The sequence below is a fragment of the Canis lupus genome, chromosome 27, assembly GCF_003254725.2.
Source record: "Canis lupus dingo isolate Sandy chromosome 27, ASM325472v2, whole genome shotgun sequence".
In the NCBI taxonomy this organism is placed as follows: domain Eukaryota; kingdom Metazoa; phylum Chordata; class Mammalia; order Carnivora; family Canidae; genus Canis; species Canis lupus.
Window position 1 is genome coordinate 22472778 of NC_064269.1, and position 26312 is coordinate 22499089.

The window sequence follows — 26312 nt, forward strand, 5'->3', positions numbered from 1 at the left end:
CATTTTCCTCCTTTTTATTTGGTAAAGAACTCCTTGATTTTTAGTTAAGCCGCAAAACTCTAGAATTTTTTTTTTAAGATTTTATTTTATTTATTCATAGAGACAGAGAGAGAGAGAGGCAGAGACACAGGCAGAGCACCACACAGAGAGCCTGACGTGGGACTCGATCCCGGGTCTCCAGGATCATGCCCTGGGCTGCAGGCAGCGCTAAACCACTGGGCCACTGGGGCTGCCCAAAACTCTAGAATTAAAAATGGATTTTCTAGTCTCATTTTCAACCAAGAATGAAAAGGAAATGTTAATTGGGAATTCTAGGAATTATCATTAGAGGGAGAGGGAACACTTGTTTTTATGTCTTCCTTTTTCTTAGAATGTGACTTGATGTAATGACCAGGACTTAGCCTTCAGCACTGAGGAAGCCACCCTAGGCCATGAAGTGGAAGCAAAGGGCTGAGGGTGATGAAGCAGTGAGAGAATACTGGGCCCTGTGGATTCTTGAAGCCTCTCTACCATTTTTGTACTGCATATTTCCAACTCCAGTGTTACATGAGAGAGAAACTATCTGGCTTTCCTCTTGCCTTCAGTAAAACTTAAAAGATATACAAAGAAGTACAAAAGCATACATATATAAACTTAAACACATACATGCATATCTACATAAACATATATGATTTACATTTAAAACTGTTGTTTCAAATAGTATTTTAAAACCATCTCTTCTGTAACATTTGATAGACTGTTAAGTCCATTAGTAATTACCTTGGAGTTTAGAGAAGATGAACGCTTTTTAATTTGGCAGTCATCTGAAAGGAAAAACACATTTGCACATTTTAGGAATTACACAAGCAATTTATTGCAATGGTCTCAATTCTTTTCAAAGAAAAGCAATAGAACATATTTAAGACCCTAGAGACTACTGAGCAGCAAAAATATCCAGTTATTATTGGTTGATTCATAACAATTACTATCTTAACTGATGAAATACAGTCCTCTACATCACTGTATATGTCCGCAATGCTTCCCCAGCACATGGGAGACACTAAATGAATATATGCTGAATAAATAAATCCAAAACTACACATCAGAAGGTTATTAAATATGATTACTTTTTCTAGAAAAGGGAACAGATCATTGAAATATTCTTTTCAGAAAAGTTAATATTATTTAAAATAAAACTATTACAGGATTTATATAAAGTTTATATTTTAAGGGATTTTTTTATGATCTCAGATGTGTTGTGCTCACTTCGGCAGCACATATAACTAAAATCAGATGTCTTCTTATTTTCTAATCCATCTGCCAGCTTACTAAGCCAGAGTCACTCCTCCTTCAAGAAATAGAAAATCATTGTTAATGAGAATAGCTCATTTAACTTAATTTACTATGCTTTATGTGTGGAGAAAGAGCCAATTCTAACATACCCTAAGTTGGAGAACATTAGAGTCAACTCAATAGGTTGGATGAATATATTATCTCATCTCAGCAATCTAATGAATTTTTGGTGTCATTACCAAAGAATCCTTCTTGTCTCCCAATCTGTTTTCTAGCTAACATTTTCCTTTGGGCTATATAAATAACAGGAATGAGTTATTATTGTAACATAATCTTAACATAAGGGTTTTATACTAAAGACATAGTAAGAATTAGTAAGAGATAGAGTGAGAGAAGAGAATGTTAGAAAAACAACTGACACTATTCAACTTTTATTACCTTCATCTTCAAGAGGGTTAAAAGACCTTTCATTTTGCAGAAGAACTTGTTTCAGTTCTTCTAATTCAGCATGCTCCTTGGCATACATTCTCTTCAGGTTTTCTACATGCTGAATCATCACTTCAACTGCTTTACTAACCCGGCTTTCCTAGTAGGAAAGAAAAAGAATTAATTTACACTTAAAATACTATTCTCCATATCCAGTTTAAAAATGATAATTAGACACGTGCATCTATCTTCACTTCATCCCCAAATCTCACCAAAATGACAATAAAGGTTTCTTTTTTTTTAAAAAAAAAAGAAGACACAGAAGAGAACAGAAGAAGATATAACAAAAGTTTGAAAGCTTGCTAAGTAGAAGAACTAGCAGAACTAGTGGTGAATGACAAAGACCTGAAAAAGCTGAACCCTTAAAAAAAAAAAAGTAAGAAAGCCTACAAGCAACCTGGACTGCACCACAGAAAGCCATACAGGCTCAGGAATTAGTGGTGCCTCTAGAATTAAATGTGAAAAAAAAAAATGTGAAGGTAAATAATGAACAGAAGAAATGGTAAAAAAAAAAAAAATCTGCATAAAAAGTGATTAGATCCACAGATGATCTCCCTTACTCAGACCAGCTGAGCAACTTCCCTTCATCACTTTGCTGAAAAACCACCAACGTTGGATATCTAGAGAGAGAGAGAAACAGAGAGCCTGTGGATTGGGCAGTAAGAGATCATTTATAGTGAATGGATTGTAGAGAAAAGAATAGATTTAAGCAAAAGTCTGTATACATAATTGAATGCTGAGATACACAGCCTGATTTCTCCTTTCAGCTTGTAAACACTGATAGCCAGGCTTATACTCGCAAACGAGGTAGTTGGAAGATTTTCCTCTGAGGAATCTAACATAGCAAGATGAAAGTCAAAACTACTGACATTAAGAGTATCCCAGTGAAACATCCCAGTTTGTGTGAAGTTCAGAGCCAACAAGAACCTTCTCCAGCCAACATACAGCTCCCATTCAGCTATATAGTGGATCATCACTAGTCAGAGGAAAGTTTCGACCATGAAAGAGGAAAATCAACACAGAAAAAGAGCAAGCTGGAAGAGGTCAACTACAGGAAAGCTTCAAGGAAACTAGTAATATCTTCAGAGAGTTAAGAATAAATGTTGCATCCATGAAATAAGAACAAGATAAAAAACTACATGCTGAGAATAAAGAGTCTAGGAATTAAAAATATGACAAAAAAAACATAAATCAATAAAAAAGTTTCAAGGTAATGTTGAGAAAATCTCCCCGAAACTAGAGCAAAAAAACCTCAAAGGTAGAAAATAGATGAAAAAGGATCTGTTCAGGAGATCCAAAAGGCAAAGAACAGGAACTCAAAGCATAGAAAAATTCCACAAAATGTGGAAAAGGAAATAATTCAAAAATGATCTCTAAGAATTCAAGAACATAACTTGCCAACTTATATCCATTCGGAGCTTACCACAGTGAATGAAAATAAATCCACCAAGAGAGGACAGTAGGGATAAGAGGATGTCTTAAAATATGGAAAGTAAGAAAAGGTATAAACGAAAGCTCATGGGTCAGAATGGCATCAAACTTTGACAACACCACCAGAAGGTAAGAAGGAAATGAAAAAAGTGAAAGAAAGATTCTAAAGAAAATAATCTCTAAACTAGAATCTTTCACCTAGCTAGACTATCTATATTAAGCATAAAAATAAAAACATTTTTAGTTCTATAACATCTCAAAAAGTTTCTCAGGATTTTTAAAAAAAATTATAGTTGACATACACTTTATTAGTTTCAAGTGTACAATGATTTGACAATTCTATACATTATGCTATGCTCACCATCATAATAAATGTAGTTACCATCTGTCACTATACAACATTATTATAATATTATTGACTGCATTCCTATGCTGTACTTTTCATCCCTTGACTACAGGGCATTTTATAACTGGAAATTTTTACCCTTTTATATATTCTTGACTCCTTTGTTGTAGATTATTTGACTATATATACATGTGGGTTTATTTCTGGGTTTTCTGTCCTATTCCATTGATGTATGTGTCTATCTTTGTGCCAGTACCATGCTCTTTTAATTACTACGGCTTTGTAGTATATCTTGAAATCTGGGAGTATGATATCTCCAACTTTGTTCTTCTTTCTCAAGATTGCTTTGTCCATTCAGGGTCTTTTGTGGCTCCATATCAATCTCAGGATAATTTATTCTAGTTCTGTGAAAAATGCTGGTGGTATTTTAAGAGCAATTGCATTAATTCTGTAGATTGTTTTGGGGAGTGTGGATATTTATTTATTTATTTATTTGAGTGTGGATATTTTAATACCAATTCTTTCAGTCCATGAATATGGACTGTCTTTCTATTAGTGTCATCTTCAGTTTCTTTCATCAGTGTTTTGTAGTCTTTAGAGTACAGGTCTATCACCTCCTTGGTTAAATTTATTCCTAGGTATTTTATTACTTTTGGTGCAATTATAAATGGGATTGTTTTCTCAATTTCTCTTTCTGCTACTTCATTAGTAGTGTATAGAAACACAAGCAATTTCTGTATCTTGATTATGTATACTACAGCTTTACTGAATTCATTTTTTAGCTCCAAAATTTTTTTTGGTGGAGTCTTTACTTCAGGGTTTTCTATATATAGTATCATGTCATCTGCAAATAGTGACACTTCTTCCTTATTACCAATCTGGATGCCTTTTAGGTCTTTTTCTTGTCTGATTGGTGTGGCTAGGACTTCCAGTTCTATGTCGAATAAAAATAGTGAAAGTAGAGATCCTCATTCCTGATCTTAGAGGAAAATCTTTTAGCTTTTCACCATACTCATTGTTAGCTTTTTCATATATGGCCTTTATTATGCTGAGGTATATCTATATCCACTTTGCTGAGAGTTTTTAATCATGACTGGATATTGAATTTTGTCAGATGCTTTTCCTGCCGCTGAAATGATCATGTGGTTTTTAACCTTCATTTTGTTAATGTGATATATCATGTTGAATGATTTGCAAATATTGAACCATTCTTGCACACCTGGAGAAAATCCCACTTGATCGTGAGGAATGATCCTTTTAATATACTATGGGATTTGGTTTGTTAATATTTTGTTGAGGATTTCTGCAGTTATAGTCATCAGGGATATTGGTCTATAGATTTCCTTTTGTGCAGTGTCTTTAGTTTTGGTATCAGGGTAATGCTGGCCTCATAGAATGAATTTGGAAACTTTTCTTCTTCTATTTTTTGAATAATTTGAGGAAAATAGGTAATACTTCTTCTTTAAATATCTGGTAAGAATTTACCTGTGGAGCCATCTACTCCTAAACCTTCAATTTTTTATTTAAATTTTAGTTCAACATATAGTGTAATATTTTACACTATATGTTATAGTTTCAGTAGAATTTAGTGACTCATCACTTATACACAACACCCAGTGCTTATCACAAGTGCCCTCTTTAATACTCATCACTCATTTACTCTATCCTCCACCCCTGCCCCTCCAGCAACCCTCAGTTTGTTCTCTATAGTTAAGAGTCTCCTTTATGGTTTGCCGTCCTCTTTTTTTTTTTCTTTCCCCTGTGTTTATCTGTTTTGTCTCTTAAATTCCATATATGAGTGAAATTATATGGTATTTGTCTTTTTCTGACTTATTTTGCTTAGCATAATAATACTCTAGCTCCATCCACTCCATTGTAAATGGCAAGATTTGACTTTTTTGCTGGCTGAGTAATATTCTATTGTGTATGTATACCACATCTTCTTTACCCATTCATCAGTCCATGGACACTTAGGCTTTTCCACAATTTGGCTATTGTTGATAATGCTCCTATAAACATCAAGTTACACATACCACCTTGAATCTGTATTTTTGTATCTTTTGGGTAAATACCTAGTAGTGCAGTTGCTGGGGCATAGAGTAGTTCTGTTTTTAACTTTTTGAGGAAACTCCACACTGTTTTCCAGAGTGACTGCATCAGTTTGCATTACCACCAACACTATAAAAGGTTCCCCTTTCTCCACATCCTCACCTACATTTGTTGTTTCCTGTGTTATTAATTTTAGCCATTTTGAGAGGTGTGAGGTGGTATCTCATTGTAGTTTTGATTTTTATTTCCCTGATGATGAGTGATGTTGAGCATCTTTTGTCTGTTAACCATCTGGATGTCTTCTTTGGAAAAATGCCTATTTATGTCTTCTGTCCCATTTCTTACCTGGATTATTTGTTTTGGGGGTATTGAGTTTGATAAGTTCTTTATAAATTTTGGATACTAACCCGTCATCAGATATGTCATTTGCAAATATATTTTCCCATTCAAAAGGTTACCTTTTAAATTTGTTTCCTTTGCTGATTCAATTTCATTACTTCGCTGATTCAATTTCATTACATCTTTCTGTTCAGATTTTCTAGGTCTTCCTGATTCAGTTTTGGAAGATTGCATGTTTTGAAGAATTTATCTATTTCTCCTATGTGGTCCAATTTGTTGGTATATAATATTTTATATAGTCTCTTATCCTTTGTATTCTTGTGATGTCAGTTGTTATTTCTTCTGTTCCTGGATTTTGAGCCTCTTTTTTTTCCTTAATGAGTCTGGCTGAAACTTATCAATTCTCCTTATCTTTTAAAGAAACATCTCTTGGTCTCATTGATTTTTTTTTTTTTGGTCTCTATTTCATTTATTTCTGTGTTGATCTTTATTGTTTCCTCCCTGATACTAACCTTGGACTTTGTTCTTTTCCTAGTTCCTTTAGGTATAAGATTAGATTGAGATTTTTCTTGGTTCTTGAGGTAGGCCTGTATAAACTCTAAAATTCCCTCTTAGACCTGCTTTTTCTACATCCCAAAGATTTTACACCATTGTATATTCATTTTTACATGTCTTTATAAAGTCCTCTTTGATTTCTTTGTTGGCCTGTTGATTGGTTAGTAGCATGTTGGTTAGCCTTCAAGTGTATTTTTTTTTAAGATTTACTTATTTATTCATGAGAAACACAGGAAGAGAGGCAGAGACATAGGCAGAGGGAGAAGCAGAGCCTGATGTGGGACTCGATCCCAGAACTCCAGGATCATGCCCTGAGCCAAAGGCAGACACTTCACCACTGAGCATGTCGCTGTTTGTATCTTTTCAAGTTTTTTCCTGTAATTGATTTTTGGTTTCACACTGTTGTGATCAGAAAAGATGCTTGATACAATTTCAATCTTATTAAATTTATTGAGATTTGTTTTTTGGCCTAACGTGATCTAATGTGGAGAATGATCCATGTGCACTTGAAAAGAATGTGCATTCTTCCAGTTTTGGATGGAATGTTCTAATATATGTCTATTAAGTCCATCTGTCTAATGTCTCATTCAAAGCCATGGTTTCCTTATTGAGTTTCTGACTGGATGATCTATCTGTTGATGTAAGTGAGGTATTAAAGTGCCTTACTATTATTATATTATTGTCAATTCCTCCCTTTATGTCTGTTAATATTTGCTTTATGTATTTAGGTGCTTCTATGTTGGATACATAGATATTTACAATTTCATATCCTCTTGTTGGATTGATCCCATTATCATTATGTAATGCCTTTCTTTGTCTCTTGTTACAGTCTCTATTTAAAAGTCTGCTTTGTCTGAAAAAAAGTCTGATTTAATAATATTGCGCTTCCACTAGACCACTCTCTTTCACCATACACAAAGATAAACTCAAAATGGATGAAAGATCTAAATGTGAGACAAGATTCCATCAAAATCCTAGAGAAGAACACAGGCAACACCCTTTTTGAACTCGGCCATAGTAACTTCTTGCAAGATACATCCACGAAGGCAAAAGAAACAAAAGCAAAAATGAACTATTGGGACTTCATCAAGATAAGAAGCTTTTGCACAGCAAAGGATACAGTCAACAAAACTCAAAGACAACCTACAGAATGGGAGAAGATATTTGCAAATGACATATCAGATAAAGGGCTAGTTTCCAAGATCTATAAAGAACTTATTAAACTCAACACCAAAGAAACAAACAATCCAATCATGAAATGGGCAAAAGACATGAACAGAAATCTCACAGAGGAAGACATAGACATGGCCAACATGCATATGAGAAAATGTTCTGCATCACTTGCCATCAGGGAAATACAAATCAAAACCACAATGAGATACCACCTCACACCAGTGAGAACGGGGAAAATTAACAAGGCAGGAAACAACAAATGTTGGAGAGGATGCGGAGAAAAGGGAACCCTCTTACACTGTTGGTGGGAATGTGAACTGGTGCAGCCACTCTGGAAAACTGTGTGGAGGTTCCTCAAAGAGTTAAAAATAGACCTGCCCTACGACCCAGCAATTGCACTGTTGGGGATTTACCCCAAAGATACAGATGCAATGAAACGCCGGGACACCTGCACCCCGATGTTTCTAGCAGCAATGGCCACGATAGCCAAACTGTGGAAGGAGCCTCGGTGTCCAACGAAAGATGAATGGATAAAGAAGATGTGGTTTATGTATACAGTGGAATATTACTCAGCTATTAGAAATGACAAATACCCACCATTTGCTTCAACGTGGATGGAACTGGAGGGTATTATGCTGAGTGAAGTAAGTCAGTCGGAGAAGGACAAACATTATATGTTCTCATTCATTTGGGGAATATAAATAATAGTGAAAGGGAAAATAAGGGAAGGGAGAAGAAATGTGTGGGAAATATCAGAAAGGGAGACAGAACGTAAAGACTGCTAACTCTGGGAAACTAACTAGGGGTGGTAGAAGGGGAGGAGGGCGGGGGGTGGGAGTGAATGGGTGACGGGCACTGGGTGTTATTCTGTATGTTAGTAAATTGAACACCAATAAAAAATAAATTTAAAAAAAAATAATATTGCGCTTCCAGCTTTTTTCATTTCCATTTTCATGAAATATTCCTTTCCATCTCTTCACTTTCAGGCTGTACATGTCTTTAGCTCTGAAATGAGTCTTTTGTAGGTGACATGTAGATGGGTATTATTTTTTTATTCAGTCATCCCATGTCTTTTGCTAAGCATTTAGACCATTTGCATTTAAAGCAATTATTGCTACATATGTACTTATTGCCATTTTGTTAACTGTTTTCTGGTTGTTTGGTAGTTCTCTCTTCCTTTCTTCTCTTGCTCTCTTCCCTTGTGATTGATGACTTTCCTTAGTGTTATGCTTGGATTCCTTTCTCTTTAATTTTTTGTGTATCTAGTATAGGTTTTTGGTTTGTGGTTACCATGAAATTTGTATATAACATCCTAAGTACATAGAAGTCTATGTTAAGTTGATGGTCATTTAAGTTTAAACACATTCTGAACTAACTACACGTTTACTCCTATGTTTCATGAACAGAACAGAGATCAGTATGGCTGGAATGCAATAATTCAGGAAGATAATAATAAGAAATAAATTTCAAAAGGTGAGAGGGCAGGAAAATCATGTAGATCTTTTTAAGCCATCATAAGGACTTTGGGTTTTATTCTGAAAAAAAGTGAGGAGCTACTGGAGGACTTTGAACCCAAAAGAAACATGATCTGCTTTAAATTTTAGAAGGATTATTCTGGCTGTTTTATGGAGAACGGATTATGTTGCAGAGAGTACAGGGTTTGAACGGAAACAAGGCTACCATTTAGGAAGATATTGTATTAATCTGCAAAAATAGAATGGTAGTTTAGATCAAGGTGATAGCAGTGGAGAGGAAAATAAGCAGCTGAATTCTCATGGTGGAGTAAACAGGATTTATTCTGATGGTAGAGTAATTATGATCTTCTGTAGGATTAGAGGTGAATTGTGAGAGAAAAATTTTGAGAATTATTCCTAATGATTTCTAATCTGATCAACTTTGACTAAGATAAGATTATGTGTGGAAAAGGTTTTGGAGATACTTTAAGCAGTTTATTTTTGTATGTATTGTTTGAGTTTGTCAAACATCCAAGTGAAATGCTGCATGCATAGTAGTATATTCTAGTTTGAAACTCAAGGCAAAGGTTTAGGATAAGCATGTGAATTTGGGAGTCATCAGCTGACAACACTGGGTGATATGGGGATTGAAGGAAGATGGATATCACATGTACAAGGGTGGTGCCGTACAGCCCATGGGTATTATGAAGCTAGGGAGAACAGTGGGACCCATATAGGAGCCTGGACAGGCATGAGCCATGATGAGAAAAAAAAACAAAAAAACAAAAACAGGAGAATGTGGTACTTGGATGTCAAGTGAGGAAAGTATTTCCAGGAGGAGGAAGAGCTCAACCATGATTAATATAGAAGATCAACTAAGGAAAATGAGTATGTTAAGGCCAATTAGAGTAGATTTCAGAGTGATGGGAGGAAAGGAATTAGAGACAGTGAGTACAATTATGCTGAGGAAATTTGCTATAAATGGGAGCAGAGAAAAAGGGTGGTAGAAGAGAAAGGGTCAAAGATGATTTTGCTTGTGTTTATGTTATTTTTCCAATCTCAAAAACAACATATTTGTGTACTCATGGGAATAGTTCAATGTAATGGGGAAAATTGAAGATGGAGAAAAGTAAGGAGAATATGAGCCCAAGATTCTGAGTAAATTAGGAGGAATGGGTTCTGGCATATAGGTGAGATGGTTAGCCTTAGATAGGATTAGAGACAACTTATAATTTGTACAAGGAAGAAGGAAAAAGCATGAGGGTTCAGATGTTACTAGGTTTGGAATTTGTGGCAGTTCCCCTCTGAATGACTCAATGTTCTCACTGAGGCAGGAAGCAGTCATTATTTGACAGAGAAGATGGGAAAGGACATGATGATGATTTGAAGAGAAAGGAGAAAGTATGAAACTGATGTGTGGAAAAGGTTATTTGGATGATTGTCACTGCCTAATGCTATTATGAGAGGTTTTTTTTTTTTTACATTTTTATTTACAGATTCCATTTTCTCTATATTAAACACATACTGTCCTATACAACACAGAAATCGTTTTTAAAACTTTTTCTTAGTAATCCATAGAAAAAAAGAAATGTAATCCATAATCTCAGGGAAAATAAATCTTTTTAGTAATTTCAGTTAGCTAAAGAAATGGAAACAGATTACCTGATTAATGGCTCCCAGCATCTCAGCCCTACTGGCCACTCGTGCAGTGCACTGACTAAGGAATGTTATACTCTTCTCCAGCTTCTTAACAATTTCCTGGGCATGGTTGTCATCTTCACATAGTGGTGTTAAAGACTGTACAGAAAGCAAAGTATTAAAATATATCCAACACTAGTATTCAGCAAGTGATTCTAACAATGACTATGTTGTTAATGTAGATGACATCTCATTTATCTTTGTATAAAGTGAAAAGGATCAGCAAAGACCGATAATGAATAATGATATTGAAATATTAATTTCTTTGTTGGCTATTAAGCAGACCTATGCAGATGTTCACAAAACCTTTTATATCTAGTATCAATCTCTTCCTTCCTTCCTGAATTTGCCATTTCCTCTTGAACGTTTACATCACTTTCCACAATTAACAGATTGGGATATACTTAATTGGTAATGATAAAGAAATTATGCTTATGAATGAGTTGAATGTATTATATGAGGAGCATGGTTTGAACTTTTAATTAAAGTAGTGAAAACATACTAGATTTAGATATGGCCCTGACTACTCGCTGTTCCATTGATGGCAAAGCATTATTGAGATAGCTAGATGGGTATGTCTTCACTGCCTTATGAATATTTCTTTTAAATTGGTGCCCTTAATCCAAGATGATGGCTGTCCTAATGGAGAACCATCCATCTCACTAGGGTGGAGACAGAATTAAGGGGACAGCAGTTTTGGAAGCAAACAAGCCACTGCTTATTAGCTGTGTGACCATGAGCAATTTTCTAAGACTTGCCCAAATCTAAAATACTATAAATTTTGTATATTATTTTAAAAAGGAAAAGTAGGGGCACCTGTGTGGCACAGTTAAGTGTCTGACTCTTGGTTTTAGCTCAGATCATGATCTCAGGGTCATGAGATTGAGCCCCATGTTGGGCTCCACACTCAGAGCAGAGTCTACTTAAGACTGTTTCTTCCTCTTCCTCTGTCCCTCCCCCCAGCCCCCATGGTTTCTCTTTCTCTCAAATAAATAACTAAATCTTTTTTTAAAAAGGAAAAATTGTGTAAATAAAATTATAAAGCATCATTGACTCTATGTTGAATTCTAAATCTAAAAATACTAAGTCATTTCTGATTTGTTCTTCCCTCATCTGCCAGATGGAGACAATTACAGGAATTCCTTTCCCGGAATACTGGACATGAATGATAATAGATGCAAATTATTTGTCACACTCTAGATGCTCAATAAATGTCAGCCACTTCTGAAACAGACAGATATATATGAGTTGCAGCTGAAGAGTTGCTAACCAACTAGAATGATCACTGTCAGACACACAGTTTCCTATTGGAGTTAAGTAACCATATTCAGTTGGGAAAGGAAGAAAATACGTTAATTGTTAGCCAAATAAAATATGGTTTATCAAAACCGAATCATGAAGAAATAGAAACTTTGAATAGGTCAATAACTAGTAAGGAGAGGGAAGCAGATATCAAAAATTTCCCGACAAAGAAAAATCCAAAACCATATGGAACCATATGAATGGTTCACCTGGAGAATTCTACCAAACATCTGAAGAAGAATTAAAACCAATCTTTCTAAAATAACAAGTGTTGGCAAGGTTGTGGAGAAAAAGGAACCTTTGTGCACTATTAGTGGTGCAGCCACTGTGCAAAATGGTGTGGAGTTTCCTCAAATAATTAAAAATAGAACTACCTTACAGTCTAATAATTGTACTACTGGGTATTTACCCTAAAAATACAAAAACACGAATTCAAAGGGATATATGCACCCTTATGTTTATTGTAGCATTATTTACAATAGTCAAACTATGGAGGCAGCCCAAGTGTCCAATGATTGATAAATGGATAAAGAAGATGTGGTATAAAGAATATTATTTGGCCATAAAAAGGATGAAATCTTGCCAGTTAAATAATATCAATAGAACTAGAAAGTATAAGCAAAATATGCCATTCAGATAAGACAAATATCAGATGATTTCACACATATGTGATATTTAAGAAACAAAACATGAACATGTGGAAAGGGAAAAAAAGAGAATAGGAAAGACATGGAGGCAAATCATAAGGCTATTTATTTTAAGATTTAATTTATTCATGAGAGACACAGAGAGAGAGGCAGAGACTTAGGCAGAGGGAGAAGCAGGCTCCACGCGGGGAGCCTGATGTGGGACTCAATCCTGCGACCCCAGATCACGCCCTGAGTCAAAGGCTCAACCGCTGAGCCACCCAAGCATCCCAAATCATAAGAATATATATTTTTTAAGACTCCTAATGATAGAGAACAAACAGGGTTTTGGAGATAGGTGGGGGGATGGGCTAAATGAGTAATGGGTATTAAAGAGGGCACTTGCTATAAAAGCACTAAGTGTAATATATCACCTAGTAATAAATCACAAAATTCTACTCCCGAAACCAACATTATACTATATGTTAAGTAACTAGAATTTAAAAGAAAAATTGGAAGAAAAAAAATTTTTCCGGGTAAATAAATGAACAACATAAAAAACAATTCCACTTATAATACAATCAAAAAGAATAAAATACTTAGGAATAATCCTAACAAAGGAACTGAAAGACTTGAATTCTAAAATCTATAAACAGTGCTGAAGGAAATTAAAGACATAAAAGGAAAGAAAGGCACCCTGTGTTCATGGATTAGAAGACCTGATTTTCTTAAGATGTCCAGTCTACTCAAATCTATCTAGAGATTCAATGCAATCCCTATCAAAATCCCAGTGGCATTTTTTGTTTCATAAATAGAAAAATTCATCCTGAAATTCACAATGGGGTTTCAAAGGACCCCAAATAGCTAAAACAATTTGAAAAAGAACAAAGTTGGAGAACTGACACTTCTTGATTTCAAAACTTATTACAAAGCTGTAATACAGCCTTGTGGTAATGATGTGGTTGGTGTTGAGATGACTTGGATGATATACATAACTCAGTTAAGACCTCTATATAAACTTCATAGTTTTGGTGGGTGGGTATAGAGATCTACTCATCTTGCAGCCAACCAAGACAAGCCTCATATATAAATTCCTTTGCTTATTAAATCTGCCATCTACCAACCTGAAGTGACCTGCCTCTTTCTTCAGTTTCTCCCTGCCTTTGAAGATGAGGGCCAATTTCAGATTACATCTGGGAAACTCCTGAGGATCTTGCAAACCAACAATATCCATATCCATATCCATGTCCATATCTAATATCCATATACAAAAAAGTGAAAGTGGACTCTTATCTTACACTACATTCAAAAATCAACTCAAACTGGATTAAAGATCTAAGTGTAAGATCCAAACTATGTAATTTCAGAAGAAAACATAGGAAGAAATATTCATGACATTAGATTTGGCAATCATTTCTTGGATATGACAACAAAAGCACAGGCAACAAAACCAAAAATAGACAAATACCACTATATCAAGCTTAAACACTTTTGTGAATCAAAGAACATAATCAACAAAATGGAAAGGCAACCTATGGAATAAGAGAAAAGATAAATATCTTATTACAAAATTGACAAAGGGCTTGAATAAACATTTTTCCAGAGATGATATACAGAGGTGGTATACATGATGATAAACATGAAAAGATGCTCAACAATACAAATCATCAGAGAAATGCAAAGCAAACCACAATGAGATACTACCTTATACCCATTAGTATCGCTAATATCAAAAAAGCAGGAAAAAATGTACATATTGGACAAGATGTGGAGAAATTGGCACCCTGGTGCACTGTTAGTAGGATTGTAAAATGGTACAATTGCCACACAAAACAATGTGACAATTCTTCAGAAACTTAAAAAAACTTTCTAAAAGAATTAAAGGCAGGGTCTCAAAGAGACACACACTCATGTTCATAGCAGCAATCACTCACAATAGCCAAGAGATGGAAGCAATCCAAACATCCACTGATAAATAAATGGATAAATGAAATGCAGGATATATTACAATGAAATATTTTATTCAGCTTTAAAACGGAATCCTGCCACATGCTACAACATGGATGAAGCTTGAAAATATTATGCTAAGTGAAATGAGCCAGTTACAAGAAGACAAACACTGTATGATTTTACTTATATGAGGTATCAGAAGTAGTCAAATTCATAGAAATAGAAAGTAAACTGGTTAGCAGGAGCTGAGAGGTGGGGAAGAGGGGAGTTGTTTAATGGGCATGGAGTTTCAGAATGCAAGATGGAAAAGTTCTGGAGATCTGTTTTACAACAATGTGAACATACTTAACACTAGTGAACTAACTTACACTTAAGATGGTTAATATGGTAACTTTGATGTTACATGTTTTTTATTACAATAAAAAAGAACATGGTTTCTCAGTTTTCATTTTCTTTATCCAAAAATAACCCTCTTAATTTTCCAGCCAATCTCTATATTTATGGTGATTTCACAAAATGGAAAAATCAGAGTTGTTACTTATGTACAAGTTCTAGAGAGAGCTTGGCTTGCCCATCATCTGACAAGACTAAAATCAATCACCATTTTCTTTTTTCAGTTAATTAAACGGAACTAGAATTTTGATTCTTTTCTTTGAAACTTAGAATTAGATATTATCTCCTATTGCTCAGTTTCCTGCATGATGACTCTTCTGCCTGAAACCTAAGCAAACGGTTCTAGAGGGAAGGCAGGTGACTCACAATGACTTTAAAAGGCATTTGTTTTATTAGTAAATCTTTTAGTTTAGCCTGACCCTGAATTTTTGTTTCCTATTAATTTACATTTGAGTCAGGCAGGGCTTGGTACCTGGTGTTGGTTTAGTCGTAAAAGTAAACTTGTATCTAATTTTGAAAACATTATTAACAGTATGATCTTCAAATGTGTAGTTCCCAAATGTTAAGATTCTCACCTCTAACAGCTTTAAACAGTTAGTTATTTCTTTTTTCAGATTTTCTTCGGCCAAGTCTCGTGATCTTTCTTCAAGCCTCACTCTTTTCTCCAAGGTGAACCAGTCACACTTAAATCCCAAAGATAATCTGAGAAATTCGGCCTGTTGTCAAAATAATGTGAGGGTGAAGGGAAAAAATTGGACATAGTGAAATATTTCAGTTTAATTCCAGATTATGCTGAGCTGTTTCTTTTCCCTCCCAGCAACACAATGCTAGCATGCATTGGCTTTACCTGCACTTAATCACTGCCAAGCCAGCCAGACACCAAACGTATGACAGCTTATGTAAAAGTATGAAGTGATTATAGACAAGGGAATCAGAAAAACTTTTTTTTTTAACTTAAAGGGAAAAAACTCACCTCCACCTCCTTCTCATTAGCAGAAGTGCTGTAGGATAAGACAAAGAATTTATTCAAACACAATTCAATAGAAAAGCAAAAGCTGTGAGCATGCCATGTGAAGAACAACTTACTTGTCGCTTTGTCTAAAGTTAACTGATTTCACAGTGGTTACAGGAACAGAGGAAACAGCAGTGTCTATTAAAAGGTAATAAAATAGTAGGTTACAAAGGTTCCCAGCTGAAGGCACGCACATTCAATCAAATCTCTACTATACAAAGGCATTTCACTGAAGAATGTCTGAAATAATAGCCAGTTAATAATGCATTTGCGTCAATATAAGATGATGTTATGCTATGCTATTGGGACCACAATGTCATTAAAATCATTGGCTCCCGGTAACAGCATTAAGGAGGGCACACGATGTGATATGAGCACTGTGTGTTATACTATATGTTGGTAAAATGAATTTAAATGAAAAAAAAATCATTGGCTCACACATCAATATGTGAATAGTCTGAAGCCTGAAGATACCTCAGACCCCAGGAACAGTCCAATTATTCTCTTTGTATTTGAATGTTTATTTGACTTGATTCCATGGTTAAATGCATACCTTCCTAGTACCCTAATCCTTCAGATCAATGAAGGATGAAGAATGAAGAATCAAGAGCAGCAGCGTCAGCAGACATTGTAGTAGTGGTAGTAGTAGTAAGAGGAGGAGGAGTATAGTATAATAATAATAATAATAATAATAATAATAACAATAACAGCAACAATAAGCATTGTATCAACCACTTGTCACAAGTTTACTATATGCCAGCCCCAAAACAGGGCTCTTTACACATATTAATGATACTCTTCGTGGTAACTTCATAAAGAAGACAATATATTAGTTTATTAAGAGTATTAGATTTGAAAAAAACCTGGTTTAAGTCTCATCTTTGATCCTTATAGCTTTGTGACCTGGAACAAGTCAAAACGTCATCAAACCATCTACAAAATAAGGATGATACTATTCTTCTATAGTAGCTTTTAGAGAACTTTGCCAAGCATTTTTCTAACTGCTTTATACCTAATTTACTCAATCCTCAGAGCAAACCTGTGGTAGGTACTGTACAGGCTAGGAAATTGAGCTGCAACTTACCTATCCCACATAGATATTTGGGTGAACTAAATGAAACTATATATTTAAGGAATTTAGTCTAGAACTTAGCATATGATATATTCTTGTAAAGGTTAATTTTTTTGACTCATCGTTTTCATTTTGCAGATGAAGTTGACACTCAGGTTTAATAACCTTCTGAAGTCATAGCTAGTCAGAGAGTAACCCAATAGTCTGTGTGACCTCAAGGCCTCAACTCTATCCATTATTCCATCCTAATGGAGGTGAAATTGGGAGGGAAGCATATTAGCACATATTCTTTAAATACTGTCTTATTTACTTTGGGATGGGATAATAAAAAAGATCTCAAAGCAGAGCTTAGAATTGACTACCAATATTGGCATGGTTCTTGGATCACAATAGTGTAGTAGTTATTACAAGTCCTTTGGAGCTTAATAGTTAATGCAACATAAATGTGGCTTTTCATAAATGACACAAATTGGATCAAGAAATCAGTTTTATTGGCTGGATTTTACCTAGAGATGAAAAATTATAGACACCACATTTTTACTCAGAAAGATTTCACCCATAAAAATATTAGCAGGAATAAAAGTTTGCATGGGGGTTGGGAGAGAACATTCCTTACCTCCTGCAGCACATTCTTTTCTATGCTCATCTATTGTTCCTGGTTCCTCTTTGGCTTCCTAAAATCATAAAGAGATTTTTTTTTTGCTGTAAATAGAATGGAAATCCTTCATAACCAATCATTTCCCAACTTCCTGTCCTCTCCTAAACCTACTCTATCAAAAATATTGTGGTATTCAAAGATCTAAGCTAGGGGTTAAGAAGAAAACAGGACTGGCTCTAAGGGGGTTTCCAATCTAGTTGAGGTACAAAAGACAGAAGCGTATGAACAGCTGTAAATGCGACACAGGTTACCATGAGGCAAACTAGCATTGATTGCCAAATAAATGAGATGTGAATAAATAAGTTCTCTACAAAGGGAGGGGAGAGACATCATGGCTAGAGAAGCATAAGAAGTCTCCACAGACAAGAAACATGCTGGCGCTTCATAAAATGGTAGGATTAGATGGATAAAGAGGTAGGCATCATCTAGGACTATCACACGTAGCCTTCTAGATGGACTCTTGGAGAACTTGTAGCAAAAACTGCAGCTAGGACTGTATTATGTTAGGCTTTTACTGCATATAAATACATTTAAAGGTCACTGACCAAATATCCTACAGATATATCGATACTTTGAGAAAGACCATATGAGGGTTGTACTATACTACCTGGGGAAAGCTAATGAGAAAGCTATAGGTATAAAATCATTTTTATGGTGATAATTATTCAACATTCTTAGAAGCTTTCCATGAAAAAAAGTCTAAGACAAAATTCCTTGGTAGAGCCAGTGATAACATGTCATGTAACTTTTAGAAAATTGAAGCTAAGATTTTGATAAAAAATAACAAATGCAATAATAGAGGTAACCAACACCCAAATATTCTTAAGTTTTCTGAATCCTCCCTCAACACCCTGACCTCTTCCAGATACACCATCTTCTTCCAATCCTATCCTTTATGATCATGCTTCTTCTGGGAAGAATTGTCCATGGGTTGCTATTTCCAGTTTTTCAGCTCTTATCTGTCCCTATAGGCAACACTCCAAGAAAACCTCCCTCCCCAGTTATCAGGGAACTCTCTATCACCAAATTCAATGGAAAATATTCACTCTTTATCTTACTTGACTTCACTGTAGCATCTAAAATAATCTATAATTATAGAAGATTTTTCTTTCCTTGATTTTCATTTCCTGATGTCCTCCTATTGCTACAGTAGCTCCTTCTGAATTTCCTCTACCATTGCCTTCTTTTGTCAGATGATGGAATCATCTAGAGTCCATTATTGTTAGTATTCTCTTCCTGCCTGCCAGAGTCCTTTGCACCCACGTACTTGTTTTTATTCGCTGGTAACTCAAAAATGTGTGTCTGCTCCTAAAAGTCCTAGGAATGAGTTTATGAATATAGGTATATAGCTATCTATATAATCTTTCAGAATACTGAGGTCTCACATCAAACTGAAATTTGAGTTAAACTAATCTTATTTTACCCACCCACCCCCCAAATTCTACTCTTCTTACTTCCTCCCTATTCTCGTGATATTATATTCATTCTGTAGGATAAGCCATAAGCGTAAGTATTTATATTTTCCCATGCATCCCCAGCCCCTACCCTGGTAATTGGTCACCATGTACTATAAATTCTGTTCCTTAAATCTCTCCCAAATTACTCTTTTCTTCTCCATCCACACTAAATTCCTACTATCTTCATCTCTTGTCCAAATTGTTACAATAGCATCCTAACCAGTACTCCATCTGTATTTCTCCATTTTCTAATCCATTATTTTAAAGTTTATTTCTATCTTGTTTTATGATGAGAAAAAATTCTTTTTCTCAGAAGACTACCATGAAAGATTAGAGGACTCAAATATTTCTCTATTTTTTAGAAGGGGTAACCACTTCTGGCATGCTTGCTAGTCAACATTATACTCTATATATACTTTACACTACAAAGGATGATCCCAAATCACATACCCAATCATTCACTCCCTTCAGACTACAATATTATAACATTTTTATCTACCCTATTGCCACAAATGTATCTATGCCACAACCATCTATTAACTTGAGTTAGCTTTCATGAGTCTCTGTTTCTTCAAACCATATGGGTCTAATTAAAGCAATGTTTATATACTGAGGGGAAAACAACAATACACACACACACACACACACACACACACCTCTATACATATAATAGAAAGAGATATTAATACAGAAATAAGACCCTTGAAGAAGCTTGTAGACTATGGAATTGGATCCATAGTCTACAAGTTACTCCTCAATAATTATAAATTCATATTAGTGACAATGAACCTTTTCTTTAAGGAAAGGAACTTAACTTTTTCTATAAACATTTTTTTAAAAGATTTTATTTATTTACTCATGAGAGACACAGAGAGAAAGGGAGAGACATAGGTAGAGGGAGAAGTAGGCTCCCTGTGGGGAAGCCTGATGTGGGACTCTATCCTGGGATCACGACCTGAGCTGAAGGCAGACGCTCAACCACTGAGCCACCCAGGTGTCCCTATAAACATTTAAATAATGTTTTATAGCAGTTTTCCAGGTGCCTGGATAGCATTTGATACCATTCACAAAGTACTTCCTTTATGACACCTGGCCTCTTATCCTAAACATTTTTCTTTTATTTATTTATTTTTTAATTTTTATTTATTTATGATAGTCACAGAGAGAGAGAGAGAGGCGCAGAGACCAGGCAGAGGGAGAAGCAGGCTCCATGCACCGGGAGCCCGACGTGGGACTCGATCCCGGGCCTCCAGGATCGCGCACTGGGCCAAAGGCAGGCGCCAAACCGCTGCGCCACCCAGGGATCCCACATTTTTCTTTTATATCACTAACCACACTGAGTAACTATATTTCCTGAGTAATTGTATGTTTCTTTCTTTAATTACAACATGTTCTCTTAATTAGAACATATCTTTAAGGTAAATATTACTGTCTTATTTAATCTTATTTATTAATGCATTTATTTACTTAGAAGTCCTCTATTGATAGATCAATAGACCTTTGATAAATAAATGAATGAAGGGATAAATGAAAAAACAATGTGGAGGGACATCTGGGTGGCTTAGTGGTTGAGCATCTGCCTTCGGCTCAGGTCGTGATCCTGGGGTCCTGGGATCGAGTCCCATATCGGGCTCCTCACAGAGAGACTGCTTCTCCCTCTGCCTGTGTCTCTGCCTCTCTCTGTCTCTCATAGATAAATAAATAAAATATTTTAAAAAAAAGAAAAGAAAAAGAAAGAACAATGTGAGTCAGGAGGTTTTAGCTTTGACTCTATTGTGTGACCTTGGACAAGTCACAAGGACTCTTTGGCACCAACTTTCTCATCTATAAAACACTGGGACAATTAAATTCTATTAACTTCATAATATTTTGACATTTTGAGATAGTGCTTTTAAGGGTATTTTGCAAACTTAAAGGGTCAGTTCTACCATTGTAATATATCATTACTCTTACTGTTAAAATATGCATATTTCCTTACCAGATTTAACATGGTTTTGTCCTCACTCACGGAGCCTTGGAATGCAATATTCTCAGGAACTGGACTTTTGCCTATGAGAAAATGGGAACACACTAAATAGTTGCCTGAACAGTAACAAGTAAAAGAGGAAGAAATAGTAAGGGTGCAATATGAGCAGACTATTAAGTGGCAAAGACCTTAACATGTGAGACAAATTATATATTAAAAAACTTTAAATGTGTCCACTGATTAAAAATAGGATTAGAACAGTTAAGGTTCCCAAGGAAGCTAGCCATATAAGATTTTTTAATAGAAATGAATAACTGTGTAAATGGCCTTCAAGTAATTATTTTAAAAATCTTTTTAAAGGCTGTTACTGCTTGTTAAAAATCAAACATTACTAGTATACTTATAGAAACTGAATGAAGGAAGGATGAACAATCAGCTTGACAAACAGGTTTTTTAAAAAATTACAGATGTGAGACTGATAACCAAGTGTGATATCCTTCTAAAACATGGTATCTTTCTAAAAAAAAAAAAAAAAAAAGTCATCAAACTAAGAAACAAAGCACTTTTAATTTATGCCATTCCTCTTTGTAATTTCCCTTTATTTTTGTGTATTTGTACTGTAATGTACTTGATAATGATTTTCCTCTTTACATGATCCATTGTCTTGAATTTAGTTCAGTGCAAGCACAAAGGTCAGCAACTATAAATAGGTTTTGTTTCTTTTTAGGAAAACAAAATAAAGAATGTATTATACTTTTAAAATTTATATGGAAATAAGAACAAAACGGTAACCATTTCCTTCAGAAATAAAGTGTCTTTTCCTGATGAATATTTTAATTTTTCATTGACTTTTAAGACAGATAATAGATTCATAAGGTCCATAAATTTTAAAGTGTAAGACGTTTTACGATAAGAATTTTCCCTCCCATCCATGCCTACAAGAAACCTACTTCGCCTCTCCATAGACGATGTTACTTAATTTTTGGTTAGCCTTTCAGAGATACTTTATGCATACCTAAAACTTCTTTCTATCCTTTTTATTTTCCCACAAAATTTTACATGCAATACATGTTCTATATTTGGGTTTTTAAAAAGAGTTTATTTATTTATTTGAGAGAGAAAGAGAGAATGAGAGAGAACAAGCCAGGGAAGAGACAGAGGAAGAGGGAGAAGCAGATTCCCTAGTGAGCAGGGAGCCTGATGCTGGACTTGATCCCAGGACCTTGGGATCATGACCTGAGCTTGAAGGCAGACACTTAACTGACTAAGCCATCTAGGTGCCCCAGGTTTTTGGGTTTTTTTTAAGAGACAGTAATTCTTCGATATCTTTTTTGTAAAAGATTTTATTTATTTATTCATGTGAGATACAGAAAGAGAGGCAGAGACACAGGCAGAGGGAGCAGAAGCAGGCTCCATGCAAGGAGCCCAATGTGGGACTCAATACTGGGGAATCTGGGATCACACCCTGAGCCAAAGGCAGACACCTCATCGCTGAACCATCCAGGCATCACTCTTCGATATCTTTCTAAGTTTCCTTATATACATTTTATGGATGGATGTTAGCATTCTATTACGTGGAGATGCCAATATATACTAACTAGGTTTCTTTTGATAATTAACTTTATCCCCAGTATTTTGTTCTTATAGACAAAACTGAAATATAGAAACTTCTACAAGTCATTTGAGTATTTAGATCTATAGGATAAATTCCAGAAAACAGATTGTTTTATCACAGGATATGTACATTTAACATTTTGGTAGATATTAGCAATTCCCCTTCCTATTAATTCCAATAATTTACATTCCCTACAGAAATGTATGAGATTTACTTTTTCCTCTATAATCTATCCAACAGAGTGTAATCAAAATTTTGCATCTTTGTCTACATGACTGGTTAAAAATGGTATCTTGGTGTAGTTCTAATTAAAATTTCTTTTTCAGCTTAAGCTGAAATATGAAGATATTCTTCCATTCATAAAGAATGGATTCCATTTCTACAATTTTACAACTCCCTTTAGTTTAGCATCTATACCTCAACTGAACTGTCAAGATCAAACAATAGAATGATTTTTTGGGGGGTGGGGGTGGGAATGGGAACCTATGTGCTTCCCATAAGTGTCAACTGTAGTGATGTCTCAATGTGAATGGTTGAGAATAACTACTTTGTTTTCAGACTCAAGTAGTTAAAAAAAGGATGCAACGTATTATCTAGTTAATTCTTTTGCCTCCTTAGTGGACCATCACAAATTTGCCCAACCTTTCAGCCAGATTCTAATTAGGATTCTGAGAATTTTTTTTTTTTTAAGAGAACGTGTGCACACGGATGTGAGTGTAGAGTGGCAGAAAGGCAAGGGAGAGGGAGAGAAGAGAGAATTTTAAACAGGTTCAATGCTCAGGGTGGAGCCCAGTGCAGGGCTTGATTTTATGACCCTGGGATCACCACCTGAGCAAAATCAGGAATCAGACACTTAAACAACTGAGGCACCCCAAGATTCTGAGAATTTCCTAAGCAGGTGATTCTACATCTGTGCCACAGTTTAAGACCCAGTTGTATCCAGTCAATCTTTGCCATGAAGAAATACTTAAGTCCTATCAAAATACATTATAATTTTTGTTCTATCTATAGAACTGGGGGAAAATGGCAACATGATAGTATATGAAGACTACAATTACCTCTTGGACTTCTTTTCCCCAGAGTATATCTTCAATTTTTAAAATAAAATAATATTACTTAACTATGAAGATAGTTGCTCCAGTAGCTTACAGGTTTGCTTGCTGCTTTGGAATGGAAACTATATTTGGATACTTCAATAGCTTACCTGTGATCTCTATCATAGCAGAAGCTGATCTTGTATCTTCCTCTTTCTCACAGAGTGATTTACAGTCAAGGTCACCAGAAGCCATATTCAAAATTTCTGACCCAGAATCTATCAGCAGGAAGAAACTAACAGCATGAACACTATGCAAAAAATTATTTGCCTATGTTCTTTTCATTTGCACTTACCTCAACAGTTCACAGAAACCAAACTTGTAGTTATAATAATAATACTCTATTTTTATATCTTTTCCAAGTCACTCACCACTTGAAGTCACAGCACTCTCTGTGGATGAAGCATGTCCAGGAGATGACAGTGTAGAACATTCTCTATCAAAAGAGTGGAGGAAATATTTTAGAGTGTCAAGTCCAAAGAATTCCTTAAAAATTAACCAAATATGCATTCAAATTCACATTTACAGACAAACAAGCAAACCTGGACTGTGGCACACTCTCAGAATACAAGCATTCAACACCATTATCCTAAGGGGGGAAAAAAGAGGAAAAACAAGTTCAACAATTTGACATTTTCCATTCCAGAGAGGTTGTTTTAAGCAAACATTTTCATACAGTTTTAAATGAATCTATATTTACCTTTGCTCTTTTAAAGAGGATATGGGAATGGATGGGATAGGGCAGATTGATATACATACTTTCTCAAAGCTGTACTTGCAAAGTAAAATCCAATTTTAAATATATTTACAAGTCCAATATTTAAAGAATACCTGATAAATTCTTGGGCAAAACAAATTCTAAACTTAAAGGGCAGATAGAGTTTATTTCATGAACTTAAGTCAAGTTGTCTTTAAACAGAACATTTTATGTGGGCATAACACAACATTTCTATTTATGGAAATATTATTCAACCTAAAACTTTTGACCTGGTGATTTAAAAATGGTTTTCAATCTTCTAGCTAGACAAATAATACCTTTTAAACTTAATCCCATTCTCAAAGATCTGAGGGATTATCTCAACGTCAGCACCAATTACTTGGTGCTCAAAAGGAGCTTAACAGAATTGTGGTCCTAGCCTGCCAGGGCAAGCGTTTAAAAGTGTTATTTGAACTTCTTAATCTTGATTAAAAGTTCCTAATTTAGGGGGAACTTTAGGACATTAGGACTGATTAGTTCCTTACTCTCAAATAATATAGTGGGAACATGGTTTACCCTTTAATAATATTTTTCTAGTAAGTATATTTTCATTATTATTTGGTTTATGTAGGAATTTAATATTGAAAACTGAAACCATTTGAACATATCAAAAATCTACACAAGCAATGAAAAGATGAAGACATTCAATATTCTATAATCAAGCAGAGAATGTATTAAGTCACAAACCAGCAACAGGTTTTAATGGAAGGATGCTGTGTATCACACACAGTATTTAGAATCTACCCCAGAAAATATTGACTATCACAAAAAATATAGGTTTAGTAAGAGTTTGCAGAATATGTAGTTACGCAATATAAGGACAGAATTTAAAATGTACAGAAGCCCTTTTATAAATCATTTTATTTAATTCTCCCAACAACCATTGAAAGTGGCTTTTGGCAAGAAAATATTTGCTTACTTCAGGTAAAGAAAGTAAAGCCAGTGAATAAAGTGATTTCCCGGGAGTATTCTGAATAGTAGTGTCACGTCAGTTCAACTAACTACAGTGTCCTCTCCACCATAAACTGAACTGTCTCTGAGATACCCTAACCCAGGCTGTTGGTGAGACTTCCCAATTATTGTCTTACACCAGTAGATGAGTTAAACATAAGCATTTAAAATGTTCAACTCTAATGTTTAGAAAAATCCACAAACTTGCAAAGCAAGAATTTATACCTAATCTTCCTACATATCAATGTTAGACCATCTCTATTCTATTTCTTTTTCTCTCTGCTTTAAATATCTTTGAGTCAGACCCTGTGTGCTTGAAGCCCCTCATGACATCAGCCTGATTTAATTCAACAACTTTCATCGAAAGCCCACTTTGTCCCAGGCGCAGTGACAGAGACAGAGGCTGGAGACTCACAGAAGTACAGTCCTTGTCCCAGAGGAATTTGTGGCCCAGTCAGGAAGACAAATATATAAAATAAATCATAAATTATAGGCAGCATTCCACGGAGGAAAGTAGTATGCACAAAACAGAGTGGGGTAATCTTTGAATTACATTTTGAAGAGAAATTGTGCTTTAGAACCTACAGGTAAATGATGATAGCCTTATCATTAAAATATTTAATAGATTGTATTAGTAATTAATATAGTCTTATTTA

The 26312-nt window shown here is 35.1% G+C and overlaps 1 protein-coding gene across 1 annotated transcript in view; it reads right to left on the minus strand.

The window, feature by feature from the left end:
- The window catches only part of IRAG2 (inositol 1,4,5-triphosphate receptor associated 2), a 122796-nt gene that overhangs the window by 6283 nt on the left and 90201 nt on the right, over positions 1–26312 (minus strand). Inside the window, 11 exon segments of the mRNA XM_035706789.2 lie at positions 760–803; positions 1711–1858; positions 10768–10902; positions 15650–15790; positions 16048–16075; positions 16161–16224; positions 17775–17832; positions 21252–21322; positions 24059–24166; positions 24320–24384; positions 24491–24537. Coding sequence (XP_035562682.2) covers positions 760–803; positions 1711–1858; positions 10768–10902; positions 15650–15790; positions 16048–16075; positions 16161–16224; positions 17775–17832; positions 21252–21322; positions 24059–24166; positions 24320–24384; positions 24491–24537 — 909 coding nt within the window.